Source organism: Acinonyx jubatus, chromosome D2 (assembly GCF_027475565.1).
Source record: "Acinonyx jubatus isolate Ajub_Pintada_27869175 chromosome D2, VMU_Ajub_asm_v1.0, whole genome shotgun sequence".
NCBI classification, from domain to species: domain Eukaryota; kingdom Metazoa; phylum Chordata; class Mammalia; order Carnivora; family Felidae; genus Acinonyx; species Acinonyx jubatus.
The window spans coordinates 22,866,505-22,892,392 of record NC_069393.1 but is presented as its reverse complement, the minus strand read 5'-3'; the positions used below and the strand labels follow the sequence as shown (position 1 = coordinate 22,892,392).

Below are 25,888 nucleotides of genomic sequence, written 5' to 3'. Positions count from 1 at the left end.
CACATTTTAAAGATGACTTTGCACACAGCAGCTTATTCCCAGATGTTTTACATTCTGAATTTCTCAATAAATGAATAACATGCTAGGAAAGCAAACACGGGCTGACAGTATTTAGTCTAAGTTTTTTAAATGGGATAACATATGTAGCTAAAAACAATTTTCAATAACGATATTTCACCATGAAATGGTTATTAAAGAATTCAAAATGAGCATTTGTAGGGTTCAGCACTAGAGTTCTGATAAAGGCAGTTTCGAGGATGATTTTAATTGTTTTGAGTTTCTCACAACCACACGGCAGCAACAATTCTTGTCTTCTATCTTCTGAGTTATATATATGTGTGTATATATATTCATGTGACAAGCCCATGATCCCAGTTCACTGCCACAAGTGCTCATTAACAAGCCTCACAGCCCACAGTCAGTTCTGCGAGCTTTGAACCAGTTCCAGAATGAGGGCTACAGCAAATGGCAGCCTGGCCCTTTCACTTCTTCCATTTTTTGTATTTAAAAAAAAAAAAAAACAACAACGCAGAAAACTCCCAATAACTGCTCCTTTCACACCTTTTATCTCCTTTATAAATTTATAATATTCACTCATTAAATCTCAAACTTTGCTACATTCTTATGTAATGCTTAATTCCCTTCTTCTCTGGGGTTGGCTGGTGAAATGTCTTTAATTAAAAAAGCTAAAAGCACTCTAAATCTGGATGGCAGACTCATTTCCAGGGCATTCAGGCATGTTGTCTAATTTTAAAACTCTGACAGGATACATGTAAATTTATGCAAGTTTCATAAAAGTCACAATTTCCTCCTTGAATTCAAGCTAAAGAAAATGCCCCCGAGCTCTTTTCAAAGCTGTTTGTTTTACTGGAAAGCTCATTTTGCCCATTGTGTTGGAGGTGATTATTCTAAAGAATATCCAAATGTCAGAATCCCATCAATCCCTAAGAATTAAGGAGTTAAGTTTCCCTACTATTGATCAAACAGGCTCTTTGATCACTATTTTATGGCTCTTTAAACACAGATGGGGGTGGGGAGGGGAAAATATTATCATGCAAATTATTTTGTTTGACAGTAATTAAGAAATTATATGTTAAGAAAATCAGTAATTGTTCACATGAGTCACTAATGTGTTTTCATTCTTTGTAAAACTTTCTGGCACGCCCTTCCTTTCTTGCTTTAAATAAGCAAGGACTGGAAAATATGCACAGTATTTGGAACCCAGGGGAGTGACATACTAATTCAAAGTTTGCTTGGAAGTGTAGCTTTGTGGAAACTCAACCCTGTTCCCATCCTTTTTGCTTCTATCAGCCTTTACCCAAGACTTATCTCCAGAATGTTGGGGTAGCCCCTTTGCACGTGTGAGGTAGGGCCTCCTATGGGCTGGGACTCTCCCCTTTTCTTCAGAAGGCCATAGCTAGATGACCCAGTGCTTATGAAATCTATAAGAATAACCACAAAACAGGGGAATCAAAACCAGCTCAGCCATGGGCAATTAACTAGTCCCTGCTAATTCTGTTGCTCCCCAGAAGCAAATCTTCACTCCGAATTAAACATTTGCCAAAGTTTGTTTTGGACAAGCCTTAAATCCACAGGAAAGCGACTAACAGGGTAGGATGGAAGGCTGAGACAGGCCCCCTCCCGAATGGTTGGGACACCTTCAAATGAACTCAGGTTAGCTTACAAATCACTGATCCCTAAAAGAGCACAAACTAAAATTACATTTGTTTTTATTGAAAGACAGTCTCAAGTGCTGACATGTAGTGTAAGACATGTGATACATAATAATACTCTTAAACCAGTTCTGACATAATATCTCCGGCGGCCTAATAACCACAAATGATTGCTTTAGTTAAGAACTAGCCAGAAGCAAAATAGATCCATGTAAAAGTAGCTTGAACCATAAATACCTCAACAATATTTTATGTCACTTTGTAAAAGTTAAAGGAGTCCTATAATAATTAACAACAAAAACGCCATGTTCTTTACTATTGTGTGTTGGTTGTGAAAGGTTATTTCATAGTCCCCCAGGCTGCCAGTGCTGTAAATTATGCAGGCACCAAGAAGCATTAAGGAGAAATAATAGCAATTTAAACGAAGGCTGACGTAATTCATGATAAACAGTCATTGGAAAATATTACAATGTTGTCTTTTTTGAGTGGGTTTAATCAGAAGAATGTGACCATATTCTAACATAAACCACTTCTCTTTTCCATTGTGCTAACACTTGGAATGTTGGCACTCACCCTGGCTGCAAGGTTCTTATTCACAATAATTGCTGGATCCAGGGCTCTAACACCTCTGGGGAACCTAACAATGTAAATTTGGTATTCTGATTGATGGAAGGAGCTTCCAAGACAAAGCTCAAAAGCTCTGGGCTGCATGGTGGTCCAAAAGAGGCACTGAAATTTGAGATGCACGTAGCCAGGATAACTTAAAGAATATATATCAAAAAGATGGCTAAGTAATGCAAACATTGAAGAATTGCTTTATTGTCACGTCTAATAGAACCTTGAGATGTGGTATAAATCTGGCAGCTGTTATGATAAAAGCAAACCTTTGTCACACATTGTTCTGGGTGAACTGTAAATACAGCAACACATTAAGAGGCAAATATGATGAGAAACACCAAACCCGCCAACTTTCATTAATGCAAAGTATCGCCAGGTCAGTATCATGGACATGATCACAGGATATGGCGGCCAAGCAGATGCGTATATCTGAACACACACAAATAATTGTTAGATTTAATACGGGGACAGGGGAAGCAGAATTCTGTGCATAAAAACTGACTGGGAGAAGGTGGGGTTTTGTTTTGTTTTGTTTGTTTTTTACCAAAAAAAGAAGAAAAACAAAGGCAGCAAGCTCAGAAACATGCCAACATGCAGACTGGGCAATATTTACCTCTCTGGAATTCACCCAGTCTTTGGGAGCGTAAAGGGAATAATATTGCTATTATAACTGCAAAGCCTTCCAAGGTACAGTTCATTTAAAAGTCTTTAAGCCAACTATTGATTATTCGTGTCAACGAAGGAAGGCAAGGATAAAAGAAAACACTGAAAATCCAATAGCTTATTTTTCCCACTAGTTTCTATTTCATTCATGATCCATTCTTTCCAAAGGCCATTAAGAGCAGAACAAGTGATTTCATTTTTTCTTCTTCCCCTTTTCTCTGCCAGCCTTCGGGTGGAGGTGCTAATGAGCTGGAATAAACTCAAATGAAGGCAGAGGAGGCAGAGGAGGCCTGCCCAGGGAGTCGGGGGGCTTGGATCATCTACATAGTGGGGCCCCTGTCCCTGATAATCAAAAGTTAATTGCCACCTTCCAAAGACCACTTATAATATCCATTATATAGCAAAACAGACTATTTTTGACTCAGGATCTCTTTTTCCAACTGAATCTATTTAAATAGTCCCAGAGGTCAAATATCTGGCCACTCCTTTAAAAATATTCTTTCAAAATATGATAAATGGCTTTCTTTGGCATTTATACTAATAAAAGCGTATTTTATCTCCTCTTACCATACAAACCTTACTCTCTCTAAATAGCCCATTGCGAACATTATCAGTGAATTTTGCTCAGTGTACAAATATTTTATGTATTACAATGAGTAGCAGAACGCAAAACTTGCAAATATTTATTTTTAGACATATGGGAAAAAAAGCAATTAGAGCTAAAAATGTGAAGAATGAAGAGCTCACTTAGAAGCAATTACATTGGACATGCAAACTGTTCTGCCATCAAACTTTTATTCAGATGCCATAAAGCATGTTAAGAAATATCACTTGCACACAAAAAAAGAAAATATTACTTCACAACTGAAAATATCCAATCACTATAAACAACATCTGGGGGTCATTAATAACTTACTCCGCAGTTGAATTAGCCAAAGAATAAGTGGCCTGACTCAGAATTCCTAAATTTCTATTTTTGAAGGAAAAACAAAACATAAAACCATGACTTACATTTGCAAATATGGATGCTCTCTGGTCAGTTTACACGAATACGCAAATGTGTGTAACACACAATGATCAGTTTGTGTACACACAGCGGGCACGTACTGTTAATGCATCAATCGCCATCTCACCTTAAGTGGTGTCGTGTTTTTGCTTTGAGGAAGTTTAAAATTGTAATATTGAGTTCACTCTTCGCTCAGAGCCCTGTATGTAATTAGCATATTTTTCAGACTGGTAAGAATCTGACCATAAGCAGCATCTAAGAAGCTTCCCATTCCAAACTACTACAAAGCCTTTTGTACGCAGCCTAACACATTTTAAGAGCAAGCATACTGTTCAAATATTCCAGCCCTAAGATAAAAGAACTAACAATTTTACTGCCACACAAGCCACTGTGCTGCAACACCCTAAATATTTATACTAACAGGAGTTGAAAATAGTATCAGAGAACAATGCCAAAATACTTCTACTCATTAATAGCAACAGTCTTTGGCAAGACAGATGCCAAAAAGCCAGCACTTTTCTAATTCACTGGGTCCCATCACATGGTCTGTTATTATAGGTTTCACAGGGAGTCAACAACGTGGTTGATTTAATGGGAAAGGGAAAATAGTCTTTATGACAATCCATATTTACATTTTTAAAAAATGTCTCTAAAATATCTCTCTGAAAAGTACCACATTTCAAGAGTAAGGCACACAGTTCTTATCACATTTCAATGTCTCCAGAATCGGTGGCCTCCCAAATGGACAGCATCTTACAGTGATAATGCTTTTTATTTCTTGGCAGTATGTATGAAAATGATGTGTATTACAAATGATGTTTAGATTGGATGAAATATAGTACCTAGTTGTTTGGTCTGTATCAGGGATCGGCAAATTTTTCTGTAAAGGGTAGGAGTGTAAATATTTTCAGCCTTGTAGGGCATACTCTACTCAACTTGTCTGTTGTAGCACAAAAACAGTCATGGACAAGACAGAGACACATGAGTGTGGTGTGGCAGCGCTCAGCAAAACATTCTATAAGACATCAGGCACCTGGGTGGCTCTGTTGGTTAAGCATCCGACTCTTGGTTTTGGCTCAGGTCATGATCTCAAGAGTTCATGAGATCAAGCCCCGTGTTGGGCTCTGTGCTGACTGTGCAGAGTCTACTTGGGATTCTCTCTCTCCCTCTCTCTCTGCCTCTCCCCCATTTGTGCTCGCTCTCTCTCTTTCTCTCTCTCTCTCAAAAAAATTAAACAAACAAGCAACTCTGTAAGACAGCAATGGGCCAGATAGGGCCCATGGGCCGTAAATCTGCCCTATTTAGCACACTGTGAGAATGGAGCCAGTGTTGCATGCTGAGGGAACACTGGGCCTGATGTAGTGCCCCTGATGGTGCACACCTGTCCCACTCCCCGTCTTGCCAGTGTAACACCTCGCCTTCAGCAGGTGCCCAGTATATGTCAGGTGAGGCTGAAGCGAGCTATCGTGCTTAGGCTCACATGCCTCATTAAATGGATATTGCTGGGGGTTGGAAACAAAGACTGTGCAGCTGAATGTGAAGAACTTCTGTGGGGACATTTTTTGCATCCCTTTTGTCAAAAATTTTGAGCACACTTTGGATTCTTGCAATCATTCTTCACGCGAATCAGAGTAGTTACCCGTTTACCACGGACAGCAATGCAGCACACCCCACAGGAGAGCTAGCTGGAGAGTACCAAGCTGGGTTTGAATCCCAGATCCACCACTTGCTGGTGGATGGCTTCCTCTTAAAAAGCTCTGAACCTCAATTTTTTCATCTGCAAAACGGACACTACCTACCTCAAAGTATTGTGAGAATTTAAGGAGGTGATGTATATATTAAGTGCTCAATACACATTGAACCTTAAACCTTCACTAAACCTTCCACTAAAGTGATTAATCATATAAAATATATGTGATCCATTAAATAGATATCATTTTGGGACACAGACTCTATTTAGACACCTAATACAGTGCCTGACACATAGTACACTCTCAATAAAAGGTATGAGTTATTGTTATTTTTTAATTACCCAGAATTCTCAGGAAATGAGCTGCCCTAGGTAGTGAAATGTAACATTGACAGAGAATCGTTACAAATGATTATCTGTTTCACAGAATGCAAGTATGTGAGGACAGAAAGAGATCTGGAAGATCACCTGGTCTAGGGGTTCATAACCTAAGGTTTCACATAGTGGACAAATCCTGAAAAATATATGCAGATTTCCTATATTTGCTTGATAGGTTAATTTTTGCTAACATTGTTCAAAACCATGATGGTAATGATGATGATGATGTTTGCGTGTACACTTTCATGAGAAGAAGACTCATAGCTTCCTTCAGATCCTCAAATGGGGCGGAAATCCAAAAAAGCTCAAAAATCCAGTCCAACCCTCCATTTCAGAGGTAAGACTGGAGATCTAGAATTAACTGAGTTGGTGAAGCTCCATATTTGGTGAGAGGGCCAGATTCTAAACTCAGTTCTCTTGACTCCCAGTCAAGGGCCCTTTCTGGTACATTGCACTTTTTCCTAATTTCTGGGTAATTCATAGCACTAGAGTGTATCCCTCCAAAATCATGCACTTTTCCTTAAGGAAAGCCTTTTACGGGAGCCCGTGACTGCCCAGGGAACATACCCTACCTTCTGCTGCCATTTGTCATCTCAGTCTAGCCCGTCAGTGCAATTGCAGCTCAAGGGTTCTGCCATCACACCTGGATGGAAGCAATTAAGGAAGGAGGAGCTGGCAGTAATCATTACCCTGTCGACTTCCACTCGTCAGCATCATGGCCACCACTAAAACTTTGGGCATTCCTGCAACACTGAGTCTCAGTCTTAAGTGTGCATAAAATAAGATTAAAATGTTGGTGACAGGACATTGCCCATTCAAATTCAGGAGGTCTGAGACTAAAAATCACAATTTTAGTGAGTTCTTCGGGAGACCAAAGATCTTTGCCCGAGCTCACTTTCTTGCCTAAGTCCCCCAGTATTCACTGAAGAAATTTTTTCCTCTTGTGCCTTAGAGTCATACAGAAACTGTGGATCTTCATTCTGAACACTGGGTTCTCAGTGTCGTCAACCATAGCCATAGAAGGTTCAGTAGATAGGGCTGATTGTAACCAAGCACTGGGCTGGCTCTGATTATCTGATATCTCTGCTATTGCTGAGAAGGAAAATAATTTTGGCAATAAGAGATTCTTGGAATTTATCCGAAAGAAACCATCAAAATGCTGATGCTTTTATAAACGAAGATGTTCATTACAGTGTTAATTATACATTACCCATTGAAGCAACAAAGCTAAACAAAACCCTGGAAGAAACAAAGCAACTTCTAATAGAAAGGGATTATGTAAACTCTGATAAAGTCACTTGATTCAGTATTATGCAACCATTAAAATGGTGCTAGTGAAACTGTTCATAAGGATATGAGGAAATGTTTATAAGTGCTAAAATTTTAAGGTAAAACAACTGCATGTATAAAATGTTCTCAAGTAAATAAAAATGCTATGGAAAAAGTCTGGAAGGAAATAGATAAACCCTGATGAGATTACCAATGATATTTAGGGAGGCAAAATCAAAGAGTGGAGGAGCATACCAGCTTTGAAGCCAGACAGACTTGAACTGGAATCCAGCCTGACCACTTACTAGCCATGTGACTTTGGGCTGATGTGACCTTTCTTAGCTTCTGCTTCCTCCCATGTGAAGTGATGGCTAATATGGGATTCCTTACAGGGGCCTTTAAGGAGTGAGATTATGTATGTAAAGGAGTTAGCATAAGGCCTGACATATGGTGCATGCTCACAGAAGAGTGGCAATTATTATTATTATTATCCTTGTCCTTTCCATAATGGAAATAATTTCATAATGAGAAAAATATTTTGAAAAACATATGAGCTGTGTTTTACTATTTTTTTCCCCCTCCTTGAAATATTGTACAAAGGGTATTCGGGATGGGGAGCATCTGGTTGACTCAAGATCCTGGTTGACTAGAGTTTGCTGCATAGGATCTCGTGGTGGTGATGCCATGCCCTTCAGGACTGGGCCCCATTTGCGGTGGGGGGGACAGCCCCCAGAAGCGCAGATCGAGAAGCTGATGCCCACATCCCATTGAGGTCTTACCACTACTACACTCATGTTTAACTCCTGAATTTCCCGATCAGTTCTTCAACTGCCCAAAGGGGTCATGGACATGGGTCCTTGAGGTCATACAAGGTTGTTCAGAGGCAAGATCTTGAAGATGGGGTGAAGGCCACTTGAAAAGTATGACCAACACTCCTCTGTGTGTGAAGGACATTCCTCTCCTGGGTTGTGGATGCCAGTGTGAGGGCGGGATGAGCCTCTGCCCCAGTTGGAAGAGACCAGGCCATGGTCTCTCTGCTCTCTGAGGCTACCTCCTCACCTCAGCTCCGGCAAGGTCAGCAAGACACTTTAATAGGGCTCCCTGTGGCCCCTTTTGTTCTAGTTCTGACATATTTCAACTCCCTTTCTGGAAGAACAAAGGGACAGGATGCATTCTCTATAGCATAGAGCCTGTCATCTGGACTATGATAAAGAAAAGGAGCAAAAGAATCCACTTTTACCAACATCCTTTCTCTTTCTGAAGGTGTCTGTGCTGGGAATGGGGCAGCGGTCAGCACCCTGACAGAGTATAGTTTCTGGCACTGTGCATGGTCATCTTTATTAAAATATTTGATCTCCTATTTTATTATTTTAATTATTTATTTTTTGAGTTTATTTGAGACAGAGTGAGTGAGTGGGGGTGGGACAGAGAGAGAAGAGAGAGAATCCAAAGCAGACTCTTCACTGACAGCGCAGAGCCTGATGTGGGGCTCGAACCCACGAACCACGAGATCATGATCTGAACTGGAACCAAGAGTTGTACACTTCAGTGACTGAGCCACCCACGTGCCCCTATCTCCTATTTTAAAGACCTAATTTTCGGGGTGCCTGGGTGGCTCAGTTGGTTAGGTGTCCAGCTTCAGTTCAGGTCATGATCTCACGCTTCAGGGGTTCGAGCCCCGTGTCCGCCTCTGTGCTGACAGCTCAGAGCCTGGAGCCTGCTTCGGAATCTGTGTCTCCCTCTCTCTCTGCCCCTCCCCTGCTTGTGCTCTGAATCTTTCTCTCTCTCTCTCTCAAAAATAAATAAACATTTAAAAAATTAAAAAGAAAATAAATAAAGACTTAATATTCACGTCTGGAACTGTGAGGAAGAAAGTGTGGCCTGTTAAACCCTGTGTGTTGTGAACTTGCCTCATCCAAAGATGGAGCTCTCCTCACTGAAGCTCTCCAGAGAGATAGAAGGTCTCATCCTCATCCATAAAGAACACGATGCAAGTCAACAATCCACAAAGTATGCTCAGGGTGTAAGTGCCATCCACCAAGTAATCTTCCTAGTAATGAATGTTCAACTGGCTAAGCTTTTTCTTTTCCAACACTTTCTGATCTGATCCCAGTGTGAACTGTGATCTATATTATGTTTCAGATGCAGATAGCCCACATTTAATTGGAACTTGTCAATGTCCTAGATGCTAATGACCCTGCCAGTGTTCCTTGATTTTCACACCGAATTCTGAGATCTATGGGTTAGAGGCTAGAAAGATCAGTGTGGTGACTTACGGGTACAGGCTACTATTTGCTTTAATTTATGGATGCTCCTTGACTTCCTCAGAGAACACCCTTCTAGGTTGTGCAGACTCCGGGATCTATTAAACATCATAACCAATGAAAACTCGTCAACAAAAGATCTTGACCGATTTATGAAGAACATTCCTCTGGTTTGAAGAGGTGAGTAAATGTTGAGGGAAAAAAAACATGTCCTTTGAGCTAGATACTTTCCCTTGAGAATTTAATCTATTGGCAATGAGCTAAATAAAGATTGAGGTTAAGAAATACTTGACTTTAAGGAAGGAGATAAAATGATAATTTGAAGCCTTCTGACATTTGGCAGGATTTTTACTCACTTACACAAACATGTGTTGATACAGAGGTGAGTAACGCATGATTCTTACTCCCTCTAGGAGCTTAGAATCTAGGGAAGAGAAATGCAATAGAATCCATTAACTTTAATACCAAACAGAAGAAGAAAGCAACTTTGAGAAAGTACTGAGGAACACAGAAGGACACGGAGTGAAGTGTTCTAGAAGATTGTTCTGAATCTACAGTTTCAACCTAGAAGTAGCCCCTAAACGTCCAGGAAACCAAGCAGGCACCTCAGTCCTTTACCCCCTGCTGCAAAGTTGATGCATCTCTCCTTCTCCTTCTTATAGGCCCAAGGGGGAAATTTCCAATTTAATAAGAGACAAGTTGATTTTTCCTCCAAGAGGCTTCCCCTGGGTCCTAACCACAATGGGGTCTCTGAGAGAAGGACTCAGAAGCACCGGCTCCCTCAGGGGAAGGTGACATCTTCTAGGAAGAAAAAAAGTTTTGCTTGCAGAGGCTGGTATTTTGTTTGTTTTGTGTGTGTGTGTGTGTGTGTGTGTGTTTTAAGGTCTATGCTGAAAGCTAAAAATGGCAGAGGAAACAATCTTTTTCTTTGAGCTTCAAAGTCTGGAGTATTTTCCATCTCCTCACCTGAAATAACTTCCTTTTTTTTTTTTTTTTTTTTTTTGAATCCCTCAAGGTCCAGTTGAAGATCCACTTCCTTTCAGAGCCTTCTCCTGACGTCTGGGCCCTCTTTTACATCTTTTAATTCCAGGGGTACCTACAATTTGGCCTCCTCTGGTTAGCCCTTAGTGGACTGCCTTGCAGTGCCCATTATATGGCAGAGCTTTCCCATTTACAAAGCTTGACAGATATCACCTCCTCTGAACATCAAAATAAGTCCTGAATCTTAGTCCCATGCTTCTGTCACTTTAGGGTGGAAAAGTGTACCCCCTGGGGTCAACAGACTGGGGTGGGGGTGCTAACTCCCACTTTGGCAACGTGCTAGATCTGTGACCCCGAAATAACTATGTTATAAGGCTGCTCGTGGTAAGATGAGGAATTGTTAAGAAGATCACAATAATATCTATAGTGGTCCATCACTCTATGTCTTATCTCTGCCAACTCAAGTTTTAAGTGTCTTAGAGCAGAGACCCATGTCCCAACAATGCCTGGACCTCCGCCTTCAACAGAGCCGGTGCTCAATGCATGAATGGAAGCACCCAGAAGTATTAGAACGTACCAGTCTTTTTCTGCCCAAATCCCATCTGTTCTTCAGTCTTCCATGATGGCAACTGGAGAGCCAAAAAGGCCGTTCAGAGAAGAGACTCTCAGGGAGAGAGTTTCTAGGCAACTTCCAGAGGGAGCATAAAGCCCAGATGATGGAGTCGAGGCCCATGCCAGCCAGCGATGAGAAGATTTCCTGAGCAGGCAGTGCCGCCTGCACCTATGCCAAGAGCTTGGCTAGTCTGCCTCCTTTGAAAACCCATTACCAGATCATGGCAAGCAAAATTTAATTTTAAGAAGGGAAATGATTTATGTGCTACAGGAATAAAGAAGTGACAGAAGCAGGAAAGCTTGCATACATTTCATTTTTTGAAATTAGACCTATAATTTTTTCATTAAGGGAGGATGCCAAGTTGGGAAAGCCAATGCGTTCCTAAGCAGAAAATTACAGAGAGGTGTATAATCAAAGTCCTGTCAGCATCACAACCCCGTGCCTCAAAAAGAGTCCATGGGAACACAGGGCAGTTTACTATCCGCCCCTTTCAACCTCCAGCTCTCACAGCACTCTCTATTTATACCTGCTTCTGTGATGAGATGGGGAGAACCACTCTGGCTGGTGTGCAGAAGAGACCGCAGGCCAGCGAAGGCTGAATCAGGGAGGCTGGTAGAATACAGACAAGCGAGGACGGTGGCTGGCATCAACATTTCCTGATCAGATTTTGAATCGTCATGATCATTCCTCTCCTAACCTCTCCAACACACACCAGTCTCTCTAAAGCCTACAGAACCCACTGTATATTCATTATCTAGAGAGCTGGTGACCAGTTATCTGTTTCCAGGCAGCCGGATCTTAGGAAGCTGGAAAGATCTTTCTGAGCCGGGTCCAAGATGAAAGGCAGTCTAGCGTCATTGTTCAGAGCATGGACGCTGAGCCAGAGGGTCTAGGTTCAAACCCTGGTTCTGCCACTTGATAGTTAGGTAACTTTACTGTGCGTAAGTGTTCTTACTTCAAAAAATGGGGAGAGCAATGATATTGACACAGAGTATTTATGCATCCACTCACTCATTTAACCCAATATTTATTACACAGCTACTGTGTGTCTAGTATTGTTCTGGTCCCTGGGTGGGTACAGGGTTGTGAACCCGCTTTTTTTAAAGTTTACTTATTTATTGAGAGAGCGAGCGAGCGTGGGAGGCGCAGACAGAGAGAATCCCAAGCAGGGAGGCAGGGCTCGAACGCTCAAACTGTAAGATCATGACCTGAGCCAAAATCAAGAGTCAGACACTTAACTGACTGAGCCACCCAGGTGCCCCACGTGAACCCGCTCTTAAAGAGCTTACATTATAACACAGGTGGGGATGGGGGAGACAGACGATAAACATATAACAAAACAAATATGATAGTTAATCTCAGATAGAGATAAATTGTAGGACGATAAGTACATGTTGGATGATGGGGTACAGCGGAACACGTGAAAAGGGGCAAGTCAGAGAAGACTTGTCTGGGGAGCAGACATCTGAGCTGAGAATGCAATGATGAGAAGAAGCCAGACCAGTGATATCTAGGGAAACACATTCCATGCAGAAGGACAAACAAGTATTTCTGGAATGAGTGGTTGTTGAATGATCTTTACTAGCAAATGATACCTCATTTCCCCAGTAGTCTGTATAGGTATGAAATAATTCTATAAATGTTTTTTTGAGGAACCACTATGGACTTGGTAGGTGGGTAAGGTTGTGTGGGGTGGTGCAAGAGGTACAAGAAGATTTAGTTAATGATGAGTACTTAAGTAGTACTTGCCATGGACCATCTAAGTGTCCTAATCCTCACAGCTCTTGAGGTATGGTTAATACCCATGGCATGCCTATCCCATATTTTCCCAATCTTCTCCCCACATACCACACTGTAAGATCATTAGGAGTATAAATTGTTTTGTCTTATTTACAACTGTGTGCACAGGGACAAGAACAATACCTGGCACATGGTAGGTGTGTAATAGATATTGGTGCAATGCATAAATGGACAAGAACGTACTGAGTGTCAGGCACTGTGGTGGGCTCCCAGCATCCCCAGACAGCCTCGCTACAGTCCAAGGAACTTTAATCAATCCAATTTCCTTGAGCAGATAGAATGAAGGGGTTTAGAGGGTATCTTTTGCTATCAAGAGGATTTTACAAATCAAGCGAATACAGACTTATTCTGATCCTCATTCTACCATCCCCACCCTAAGTAGCACTTTTGCCTGTGATTTTTTCAATGACCTGGTTCTTTCCTGTGGTGTGTGTGTGTGTGTGTGTGTGTGTGTGTGTATGTGTGTGTGTGTTAACTGATAACAATATCTATTTCACCCTAGAGAGGCATATGTTGATCTTGCTAATGTAATGGGATATAACTTTCTTGCTTTTCTAAATGAAATGCTAGGTGAAATATTAGCCAATATAGACACAAATCCTTTCTTCTGGAGTGAACAAGAGTTTATTGTACCCGTGAGTCCAAATAGTTTTTAATAACCCATTGAGTCCCCTCGGCTACAAAAGGAGTCCACAGTTATTTTAAAATATCCCTTCAAGTTCCAAAAATAGAAAAGAAATTCGTGAATCCTACCCATTCCATATAGCATGACTCTGAAAGTTAACTTGCAGTAACAACATAAAAATTCTGTTCGTTAACCCTCCAAAGAGATGGTACCCTAGCTTCCAATGCCTCTGCCCCAGGAGGTCTGCTCTCCAGCCCTCTTTGTGTCTTAGCGTCCTGGAAGCCAAGGCCATATGTTAATCATTACCTGTACTATTGAGCACATCCGATATACCACTACATTTACTACGTTGTATGATGAACTTAAACATTCCTCTGCCCCTACTTGGGCAGCACATGCAATAAACAGAAAGTACCAAGCATGGTCCTGGGTAGGCCACTATCTAATGGCAAACAGAATCTCTAGAAAATTTCCAAGACAAAACAGTCCTCCAAGAGAGATCTCTGAAGGTTAAGGTCTTCTGCATAAATAGCAATATACAAGAAGCACGGCTCCTTTTCCACTCTGCTTCAATTAAAGAGAAACATCTGCCTTGTTATCATTTGGGAGATCGGTGGGCACTGCAGGCAGGCAGCAAAAGCCTGAATGTGGACAGGGGCCAGGAGCAAGGCCATTTGATCATCGAAATCCACTGTGACCATGAAACCTACTTTGGCAAGGAAAAAAAAAATGTTTACTCACTTACAAATTCCCATGATCCTTAACAAAACAACTGCCTTTCCTTTCATTTCCAGCAAAACATGTGATGTTTAGAGGGAAGAGGCACAGTCCAGCTCGTCCTCTGCTTCAAAATAATTTTATGCATCCTGAATTTTCTTTCATAAGTCAAAGTTTCATTCCTCTTCTGTTTTCCTCCCTCCCTTGGCTTTTTCTTCTTTTGTCTAGAATGTCATTATTTCACCCAACAGGAAAACAGAAATGGAAAGTTCAGTGCAGAGTCAGAAAAGATTCTTTAAAACATACTGTAGAAAGTAGGAAAGTTTTCTTTTCCATTATGGTTCTAGAAAGAGTCCCAGGGCCTTAGAGGAACAGTTCCTTTATTATTTACAGAGCAAGATCAGTGTAGATGATTCTAAGTTGTCCAAGTCCTAAGTTCTAATAGAAACAGTAGAGAATCTTCATTCACCATGAGGACTTTTTTTTGGTCAAGCGGATACAGATTTAGTCTGAGTCTGGCGATGAGCTATTACTACCTGGTTTTAAAGATGGGACAAGTGAGGGGACTTACATCTCTTGCCCAGAGGACAAGCGGATACAGATTTAGTCTGAGTCTGGTGATGAGCTATTACTACCTGGTTTTAAAGATGGGACAAGTGAGGGGACTTACATCTCTTGCCCAGAGGAATAGCAAATCAGACAGGCGAGCCTTGATTAATACTGTGCCTGTTTGTAAGCCTGGCACTTCTTTCCCCTAAATGGTTCCATGCTCCTTGCGCTTCAGCAAAGGATATGTTTTAATGCTGATGTAGCCACCTTCTCCCTGAAGAGAGGATCTCATGGTTTCCTGCACGTGGACCAAATGCCAAGACGGCAGTCCATCTCATCTCTGCTCTTTTCAGGTGAATTACCACATCCTTCCTTTAACTCCATCCCATTCCTTGGTCAGGGAACACACACACACACACACACACACCGACCCCACAGAACTTAGGAGAATGTCTTATGTCTCTTTGTAATTCAAAACTCAGACTAAAATAAACCGTATCTTTTGTTATATTTTTAATTAACCATATCTTAATCCATTTAGTTCCACCCATATTTACGGACTGATTTCATCTCATTTATATATACTGGGTCCACCTTACATCTGATAAAGCTGGTACCTTAAAGTTGTCCATGTACCTACTGTACTGTGCACACCTCTGTTTGGAGTTGGCTGTCAACACTTCACACATGTGAAATCAATCGTGTGATAGTCATGTAAACAGCACGCATGACAAACTGGTAGGCATTTTATTGTTCTAACAGGGAAAATAGGCAAAATGGGTGCACGTGTGTGTTTTTCCTACCGTCCAGACAATAGCATGATATAAATGACGGTATGTGTTTTACAAAAGAGGAATCAAATTATAAAAAGAGGTAAAAGCAAGGTGGGGGGATGGTTGAAGAATGCCTCGTGCTAGGAGAGTCTAACAGGACAGTGGGGGCAGGAATTATGCACAGGGGAGAGATTTTTATGAGAAAAATTGTCATTCGTAATGTCACTGTCCCTTCATTATTATTATAATCTCATTTCCTAATTGCATGTGCAATACAACCAGTTTTCGCAATGCTTTAATGGGGAGTCCATTGCTTTAGTTTAAAAAATAGTCCATTTTCTTGTGCTGAGAAAAGAGCACATTGCCTTTAAGAGCATTGTAACTGACAAGACAGAAGGATTCAGGCAGGATGTCGAGGCTCAAGCTTTTCAATCACCTGCATTAATATGATTCGATTTATGCTTATGTCATAGGTTTAGATATCGCACAGCGCTGTAAGCAGGGAAGGGACTTGAATAAAATACAGGGACGAAAGCAGATGGTATGCTATCAAAACCCTTCAAGCCTAAAATAACCTTTCCCAAGTAAGGAGGATAGTTAATTAAAACCAGGATATATTTACTCTATTCTGAATATCTCAATGTAAATAAAAATCAAAATGACACCACTGTAATGTGGGACTAAATGATGAAATTTCATCTATTCTATTTTTCTTTAATAGTTTCTAATCAAACTTTTCATTAAACAGCTTCATAAAATTCCATGGAGAATTTATTTATAGGGATTCATTGTAGATTTAAAAGCCTTACTTTTATTGTTCAATTAAACCTGTTATTCAGTGGACAACATTGAAACAGTGGGGAGGGGGGATGATGTCTGAGCAGTTGGAAGAGGCTGTCACACGCACAGAGGATGTGGGTCATCTCTGCCCAAGAAAGCCTAGTTTGGGCTCTAAAGCCACTGCCTGGGTTCGTCCCAGCCCTGGTCCACAGACTCATATTCCTGTCCCCCTGGTAAAGAGAAGGCACCAGTCCATTTATTGGGGGCAAACCAAGTAAGGGAAGGCCAACGGTTCACCCAGGGTGAAGGCAGCCATTCTTAACATGGAGAGTCAGGACATGAATTGTCAGTGATCTAGGTATTTCCAAAACTTTTCTATTAGCCTTTCTCCCTATCCTTTTTTTTTTCTCTTAAGTTTTTATTATTTATTTACTTTTGAGAGAGAAAGCACGAGTGGGAGAGGAGCAGAGAGAGTGGGAGAGACAGAATCCCAAGCAGGCTCTGTGCTGTTGGCGTGGAACCCAATGCGGGGCTCGAACCCACGAGCTAGGAGATCATGACCTGAGTGGAAGTCAGATGCTTAACTGACTGAGCCACCCAGGCGCCCCTCTCCCTGTCCTTTAAAACCAGACCCAGTCCTGCCTTTTTCATGAGGCTTTCCCTGACCCCCCTCCAAGGATCACCCGCCTCCCTGTCCTGGCCAGCCCAGTGCTAAATTCCTCCTGTGCTTGCTTTCTGCAACACTCACCAAATACTTAATCATTGACTTTCTTGTAACATTAGTTAACCTTTCAGGTGTGTTAATCCTGTCTTCCCCAATTAGATTTTTAAATCCTCCAAGCAAGCAAGAAGCGTGTTTTATTTATCTTCTGAACGCCCTCTCTCACCCCCACTCCATAATCCCATTTAAGAGGAGAAAGCAGAAAATATATTAGTTAATAAAACAAACATTATTTAATCATAGGAAAGCAGACACTGTCCTTTTGAGAAGGGCCTTGCAGGTACGTTATGGCAATTTATGAATTCCATGTGTCAAAGGTGTAGCTGATAAATGCTATAAACCCTTTGCCATCAGCTCCACCATTCACCCACCTGGTGATATGGCTAATAAAATTTGATTTTTACAGCCTAGGCATACTGTTACCTAAATTACATTTGACCAATTACTGAAGTCACCAAACGTGTGGTACAGAATATATACTGTGTAGAAAATTCATCTGTGGGCCCCCTGGCACTCGCGGTAATCTGACAGAAGTGCTTCAGTCATCTGGCAGTGTTTAATATTAGGAACATTTGTTTAATGCTAATGAAATTTATGTTCTCCTACCAACTGTTAGTTGGTTGGAGAAACCCAACCCCACATTTTAACAAACTCTTTAACCCATGTTGCTTTCAAATACAACCAATTGGAGGTTTAAAAGGGTGTTTTCTGGAAATTTAGATGTGTGACCCAACATGGAAGGTGGGGGAGGGATGTTGGCGAAGGTATGCAAATCAGGTCAAAATAAGCTCTTTTGCGGGGGGGGGGGGGGAAGGGTGTCCACTTAGGAGAATGAAATACTATACGAAGTACAAACTCAACTAATATTAAAGATTAAAGAAAAATCTAATATTCTAATGATTAGGCTAGCCATCTAAAAGCTCTTTAAAGGTACCTTTATTCCAAAAGAAAGCTTCCACTTTAAGAGGCTGGAGAAAAAAAACAGCATTAAAATTAGCTTTACCAGAAGAAAGTTCAGGAAAATATTCAAAAGTCAGATGCTTGTGTTTGTGAGAACATTTAAAACTAATTTAGTAACTCTTAACAACCATTGTGATCACTGTTAAATTGGAACTTCTTTCTATTACCAATTCCAGACACAACAGCTTTCAAGCTCAATGACTAATAACTCTTAAATTAGCCAAAAAGGTTAAAACATTTTTCATCATGTTACATTGTGATGCTCTTTGAATACTCTTAAGTGAGGGAAAGCATTCTTTCAGTTTTATTTTGTGTCAGAAATTTACAGACCTCTTCAGTGGCAAGCAGGACAGAGGGGTTTGGACGTCAGGGATATGGGGAAAAAAAAAACAACCCTCAAAACAGAAGTGTTAAAAAGGGAAGATTTGTAGAGGTTGATCTGAAAAGAGAAGGTATTAAAAAATGTATTGGATACATTCATCTACTTGAATACAAAAGGTTATTTGAGTATTAAACAATTCTTCTTGGAAAAAGGAGAAAATAACTTAATAGAAACACTACTATTCTCTTATAGAATGGCAGTCGTTCGGTAAGCCGGAGCTGTGAAAGGCATCCGACAAAAAAGTTTGTAAGGAAAAAAGAAAAAGCCAGGTCCGATGAACCTAGGTGCCCTACTTCTTTCCTCCCTTCTTTGTTGGATTATACATCATCCCCTCATCCTCACCCCTACGTACAACACCCCCCTGAAACAGGTGGAAGGCTGCCAAGGTCATGAATACAGTGGATTTCTCAAACCATGCTGAGGCCTGCAATTGTTTAGCAGAATAATCTGAATCTGAATAACCCACAAACTAGGGATCCTTGGGAAAACATTAGCCAATGGAATCAAGGAGTGTTCCAACTCAAGGGGACCCCATTAGTGCTCCCTCTGGGCCAGTGGTCTCAGACTCTTCTTCACCCCAGGACCCATGAGAGATTCAGCATGGGTCGGTCATCATACTGGTCGCTCCATGGTGGCAATTCCCAAAGAAGGGGTAGGTGGGGGAGTTTCATGCCTCTGTAAGTACAGGAATTTCCAGGGAACATTTATAACTTGATAAAGCACCCCCAGGGCATTCTGATATCCCTGCCCAGCCTATTGAGAACCACGATATGATCCAGTCTCTTCAACACACAGATGAGAAAATGAAGATGTGAGAGATGTGACCCTGGCTTGCCTCCAGTCATTCACTGCATCATGCAAGGTCTCCCAAATGTGTATCTCTTCTCCTCCTTCACTTCTATCTATAGAGACACATGACTGATCAGCTAGGCAGAGATGCAGATAAAGATATGTGTGCATATATCCATCTTTGGTGGGCATGGTGTACAAAAAATATATATAGATATCTGAATATAGATATATAAATAAGTATAAAAATATACACAGATATCTGAATATAGATATATAAATAAATCTTTCTATATTTTTTATACACTGTGCCCACCAAAGATGGATATATATGTGCATACATACATATATATGAAAAAAATTAAGGGGCATGGGGATCTATCTATCATCAGTCTATCTGTTCACCTTTATAGTACTGAAGTAGTCACAACTGGTGCATTTTTATAGTTCCTTATAACACGGAAAAGGGCGTGATCAATTAAAAACAAAAATCAGTATCCAAATAGCCAAAGCCTTCGAAGAAAGAACTAACACGGAAGCTTCTTGTCTGAAAGTCCAATTTCAAGGTCGACCAAGCAACTTTGGACCCTATACTGAACAACAAATTCTAAATAATAACCTTTTACCCTGGTAAACAGAGGCTCCTGAAGAGGCAATGACACTTCATGCCACAATAATTTTGGGGGGAGGGGAGGGGAGGGGTGGCACACAGAGATTGTGAAAATAAGCCTTGTTCCCCATCACCGCTCTTTCCAAGAACCGAAAACAACTAAACACACACGCGCAAGTTTCAGGTAGGAAAAAGAAAAAAAAAAGACTCACCAAACTCATCGCATATACTCTCATTTTCAATGAGAGTTGGGTGGTCAAACGTGTCTCGACAGTACAGGATCTGAGGGTTCTTGCTGACCACCGCAATGCCCCCCAGGGCTAACGCAAACTGGTCCGTTAGAATGGAAGACGGCTTATCCTGGATGCGTTTCAGCATCGATCGGTACCGGCAGTATTGAGGGTAGCTGAGAACGATCACGTTGGTTTCTTCATCGTCCTCCCCTAGACAAACGAGAAAAAGCTCCCATTACTTTCTTCCCTCCAACAAAGAACTGTCCGGGCTATGGCATGATTTCAGTGATCATTCTGGTTTTGTATTAAAATGTGTCTTCAGTGAGACTCTTCTACCAAGTCATGTTTGTCTCTGTCTGGCTGACGTGGGCATTCTCCCAGCCCCACTTCACCAACCCAATTCCACTAAAAAGCCTCGGGTTACTGGTAGGGAAAAGAAAAAGTGGGGAAAAGAAAGAGATGGGGTGATCTCATAGACAGATTAAGCAATGTTTGGGTCACCAGAAAGCAGCAGAACCAAAAAACTGTTTTGAAAGAGTCTGATATATATTTTAAGCATTAAAGTCACTCATCATAGGAAAAATCAGAATTTTGTGGAGCTTCTTTATACATATTTCCAGAGTCTGGTATTGCTACATTTTTGGATTATATATTCTTTCAGTGCTGGAAGTCTCTGTAAAGGTCATCTGGCCCCAGAGAGATGTCCATAAGTTCAAATAGCATCATCATCAAATCTGGTGGTGGGTAGTGCCATTCAACAAATATTTCTGGTTCTCTTTATGGTCGTGTGGAAAGACCATGCTTCCTGGCCCACTGGAGTCAAGTGACCATGTGACTTGTTTTGGCCAATAAAATGTGACAGAAGTGAGTGGCTACTTTAGGGGCCAGTGTTTGACTGACAACACTCTCTTTCCCTTTGTCCTGGGCATCTGTAATGATTCGGATCGTGGCGACTCTGCCATTCAGGGTCTTGGAGTAAGAATCACATGGAGCAGAGACCCCTCCTTGATCCTAAATGGACACAGAACACAAGCACAAAAGGAACCTTTGTTGTTGTAAGTGAGGCTGTGCTTTGGGGGGTTATTTGTTTTTGCAGCATGATCTATCCCAACTTGATTGATACCTCCACCTTCTTTGCCCTCCCCCCTTCTCCTACCCCCTACCTTCTAATGTTCCTCCAATCCATCTGGTAACTTGGCACATCTCAGAGAACCATGCTGAGAGGACTCCCCAAGCATCCTTGTGACAGCTCCATCAGAACCAACTTAGCTCAGAACATTTCAGCCACTTTAATGAAACTCTCTTTTTCAATGATCTTAATGCTTATCTACACCTCTCTATATTAAGTGATTATTTATAAAAACCAGATTCTGCATGGAGGAATCCTGCCTTCATCTTAAGCCTGAGAAATGGCAAAAACTCCCCTTTGGTAGCCTGCCACCTGCACAATGTCAAGCTGAATTTAGGCTCCATGACCCAGTCTGCCATCACTCTTTATAACCACTCCGTCAGGGCGTTTGTAAGCAATTCCCAGATATGTCACTGGCTTATCCAAAGGGAAAACACTCAATATTTTGAGTCCTTACCATGCTGCAGGGAATTGCACAAGACAGTTGTTAAGGATACCAACATTATCGTGGCCATCTGGTAACCAGTGGGAGACAAATGAGTCAGGACAGAACAAATGATAGAATATAACCAGTACCAGTGGAAGGTGTGCATGTGACCTTTTCAGATAGGAGGCCAATACCCAGATGTATTTCTAATTATGTTCACTTAGTTCCTCAGGCTGGAGGCTTCTTTGAGAATGGAGATGTTTAGCTGCTTTTAAGATGACATCTTTTAACAGTTTACATTTCTTAGACTCCTGCCTGGTTGTGGGTAGTCACTTTGTCAGCTGCCATACTGAATTAAAAGGAAATATGTTTACATTGAAGGCAAGTCCCCAAATGAAGTACAGTTTTTAAGATGCTGAAATATGCCCCAAGGCATTTAAATTTGAGATTTTTATGGCAGACCCAGACCCTAGTTCACACTTTGGGTTCAAATCTGTGCTTTCTATAGAGTTCAAGCACAAAGAATTTTATAGGAACTATCCACCAAACATCATCAGAACTCCAGACCACTGAAGCGGCCCCCAACGTGTCAACTGTATTATTATGCTGTATTTGTCCAAGACATTGTGGATGAGAGAGGGTATAACCATGGACTCTGAGGACTTATTTCAGCATGCTCGTCACCTAATACCATGTCTGTAAAGAGTAAATACTGTGCAAATCTATACACAGCTTCCAAAATTCTATCTTGGTTGTGCTGTTGGCTTTCTGTACAGGGGCAATGGTTGCACTAGTTTCTCCAAGTGGTCTTGAAATGGAGGGCATCCTGCTTTTCAGGTGGAATGATGGCAGAAGAATGGATGCTTCAGGGTTAGTTTTATAGCAGAAGATGTCACCTGCATTCTTGGGACCATTTCACTTCCTTCTTGTCCCTTCATTCTCTTTCTGTTTTTCTCTGATCATTTTTCATGATAATGCCATCTCTAACCTCTCCCTAATTCTCTGGAATCTGCTCCCTGGCTATCTTTCGTGCTTAGAAATGACCTGGTTTTTGTTGTTGTTGTTTGTTTGTTTGTTTGTTTTTGTTTTTTCTCTTCACCTCATCCTAGCTCCAAACATTTATCCCTCTTTCTTCATGCAGTTCCCAAAACACAAGCCAAGCCATGAATCCTCTTTCTGTTGGAAGAAAAGCTAGCAATTTCCCTCTGGTCCAAGTCATGGAAATGTGTCCTATGATATTCATTCATTTTGGAGATATTACCTCTAAGACTGCTCCCAGGACTGCCCGCATCAGAATCACATAGAGTAACTGTAAAAAGGCAGGCCCTAGGGGCCTATCGAGGACCACTAACTCAGAATCTTGAAGGTTAGGGCCCAGGAATTTACATTTTTAACAAGCTCCCAAGTAGTGCATGCACATTAAACTTTGAAACCACTACCTCAGAGTCTGAATTTAGCTTTTGCACAGATGTATAATAATTTATTCAGTTTGGGTTTTGATTTCTGTTTCTGTATGTATGTGTAAACACACACACAGACACACACACACACACACACACACACTCCACTTTCAATGGGATTATGTCTCAACAACCCATTATAAGTTGAAAATACCCTAAATTGAAAAGACATTGAATACACCCAATCTACCAAACGCCGTAGCTTAGCCTCACCTACCTTAAATGTGCTCAGAACACTGAGATTGGGCAAAATCATCTAACACAAAGCCTATGTTATAATAAAGTATTGAATATCTCATGTTATTTATTGAGTACTTTACTGAAAGTGAGAAACAGAATAGTTGCGTGGGTACAGAATGTTACCAGTGTGTCAGTTGTTGACCCTCGTGACCGTGTGGCTGACTGGGAGTTGTGGCTGGGGGCTGATGGCAGGCACCAAACAGTATTGTGCCCATATCGCCAGCCTGGGAAAAGATTCACATTCAAACTCAAAGTACAGTTCTATTGAATGCATATCGCTTTTACACAATTGTAAAGTCAAAAAATTGTTAAGTTGAAACATCTTCAGTTGGGGTTCCCAAGAATATATATATTTATAACTTGTTTTTAGGTATATGCTTCTATCAAAACCCCCACTGTATCCAGAAAAGAATATAGGACCGAATTCCCTTCTTCTTGCCACTTTCCCAGATTGTTGTAGGTGTTACAGAAGACCCCAAATGAAAACAAGCTCTCTTAGCCAAAAATACAAGGGACTGAGGGACTATTTGTTTAGAAATACTATGATTTGTAGTACTGATAATAGAACACAAAAATTTACAAGGGTCTTTCACAAAACACATCTCTTCTGTTCCTCACAACAACCCTATTAGTAGGATTTACTGCTTCTGAACATCCCCCAATTCCGAGGTGGGGTAACAAGTTCAGACACCCAAGTGACTAGTTCGGGATCTCAAGGAAGCAAAGTGACAGAGGTGAGATTGCCACCTGGTCTTTTAATTCCAAGTTTGACGGGCTTTTCATTATGACAAAATGTCACCAATACTAATAATAGCAAAATTATTATCATTAAGGTAACACTTTGATTTCTTTTCCTATGTGGCTGTGGTTGAAAGAAAATCTTTGTTTATTTGACATATTATTATTAGAAATTTAAGCAACTTACAATATTAGGGAGGAGGATGATGGCTTTTGGTCATGTAAAATACAAAACCTCTGTTTCATCAAGAACTGTAGGATTCAGCCAGCTACAAGCCAGGTTCTACTCCGGTTCAGTTAGCTTGCTGTTATTTGGGAACATGCAAGTCACATTGTAATGATCTAGCAGCACTGACACATCTTTCATGTGCAGTGGTCTCGCTTTTTGCGGTTTCGCTTTCTGCGGTTTGTGGTCAACGGCGGTCTGGAAGCAGATGATCCGCCTTCTGACATATCATCAGAAGGTCAGTGGTAGCCTAACGCCACGTCACAATGCCTACATCATCCACCTCACTTGTTCTCCTTGCTCGGGCATCCAATCATCTCACATCATCACAGAACAAGGGTGAGTACAGTATAAGGTGTTTTGAGAGAGACTACTTTCACATAACTTTTCTTACAGTATATTGTTATTAGTGTTCAATTTTATTATTAGTTATTATTATTCATCTCTTACTGTGCCCAGCTGATAAATTCAACTTTTTCACAGGTGTGTATTAATAGGAAAAAACAGCATATATAGGGTTTGGTGCTATCTGCAGTTTCAGGCATCCACCCGGGGTCTTGGAATGTATCCTCCATGGATAAGTGGAGGATTGTGTATATCAGTTTCCTACTTTCTACCCATATAATAGGAACTAAAGCCAACTTCAGGTTGTGCAAGCCCAGAACCCCTGTGCCTCATTAACCTCTTCCATACTAAGAATCTAGAGGTCCAGCTGGGACCTGGTTTAATGTGGCAATACAACTTACTACTACCAAACCAAAAAATTATGATACTTTTGCTCTTTATGAAAAGAATCATCCATTTGGACCAGAACTTTGGCATTGTTTGGACAGTGGTAAATTTCCAACCTTACAATTAGACATCATGAAAGGAATTGTCCTTAATTAAAAAAAAAAACAAAAAACAAAAACAAAACCAAAAAACAACAGCAACAACAAAAACAGACAAAGCCATGAGACCCTCAGGACTTCCATGAAAGTTAAGAAAACATTCTAGGTGAGAGTGAAGAGAAGATCCATAGTGAAGGTGTGATCTGAAAGAACCAACCATTCATCTAGGGTAAAATTTCTCCGAGTGAAGATACCTCAGAGAAACTTTACCCTAGAAGAATTTGGTAGACATGCTTAGTCAACTGGAGAAGAATTTTATTCTCCCAAGTACAGTCACCTTCACAGGAAAGTATGTAAAGCAGAGAATAAAATTATGAGTTTGGAAGACTTTTCCAGATCTAAACTCATGATCCTATAACTTCCCCCTAAGCCTTTGCATTAAATTAACGTCTTCCTCATACAGCTACAAAACTATTAAATTGTTCAACAGCTGTCACATTTTATTTTGCCCTAGTACACTAAGAAACAAATAAAGCCAAACAACCCTTTCAAGAACTCTTATTTAAATTCCTCAGCTACTACTTTCCTCCTTTTGCATTTCATGTACATATAAACAAACACTCCTATGCAGTTACCCATGATACGGAGGCTGCCAATAAATACTGCATAGGATATTTTTCCCTTTCCAATTCATAATAGGTCTAGCAGATAAATCTAAGAATGAATAAAGAATGGATAAATTGC

General features: G+C 40.9%; 1 protein-coding gene across 1 annotated transcript in view; it reads right to left on the bottom strand.

The window, feature by feature from the left end:
- ARID5B (AT-rich interaction domain 5B) overlaps positions 1-25,888 on the bottom strand; it is a 179,783-nt gene that overhangs the window by 71,324 nt on the left and 82,571 nt on the right. The window contains exon 4 of the mRNA XM_015088330.3: positions 20,074-20,304. Within this exon, the coding sequence (XP_014943816.3) occupies positions 20,074-20,304 (231 nt within the window). The remainder of the gene's footprint in view (positions 1-20,073; positions 20,305-25,888) is intronic.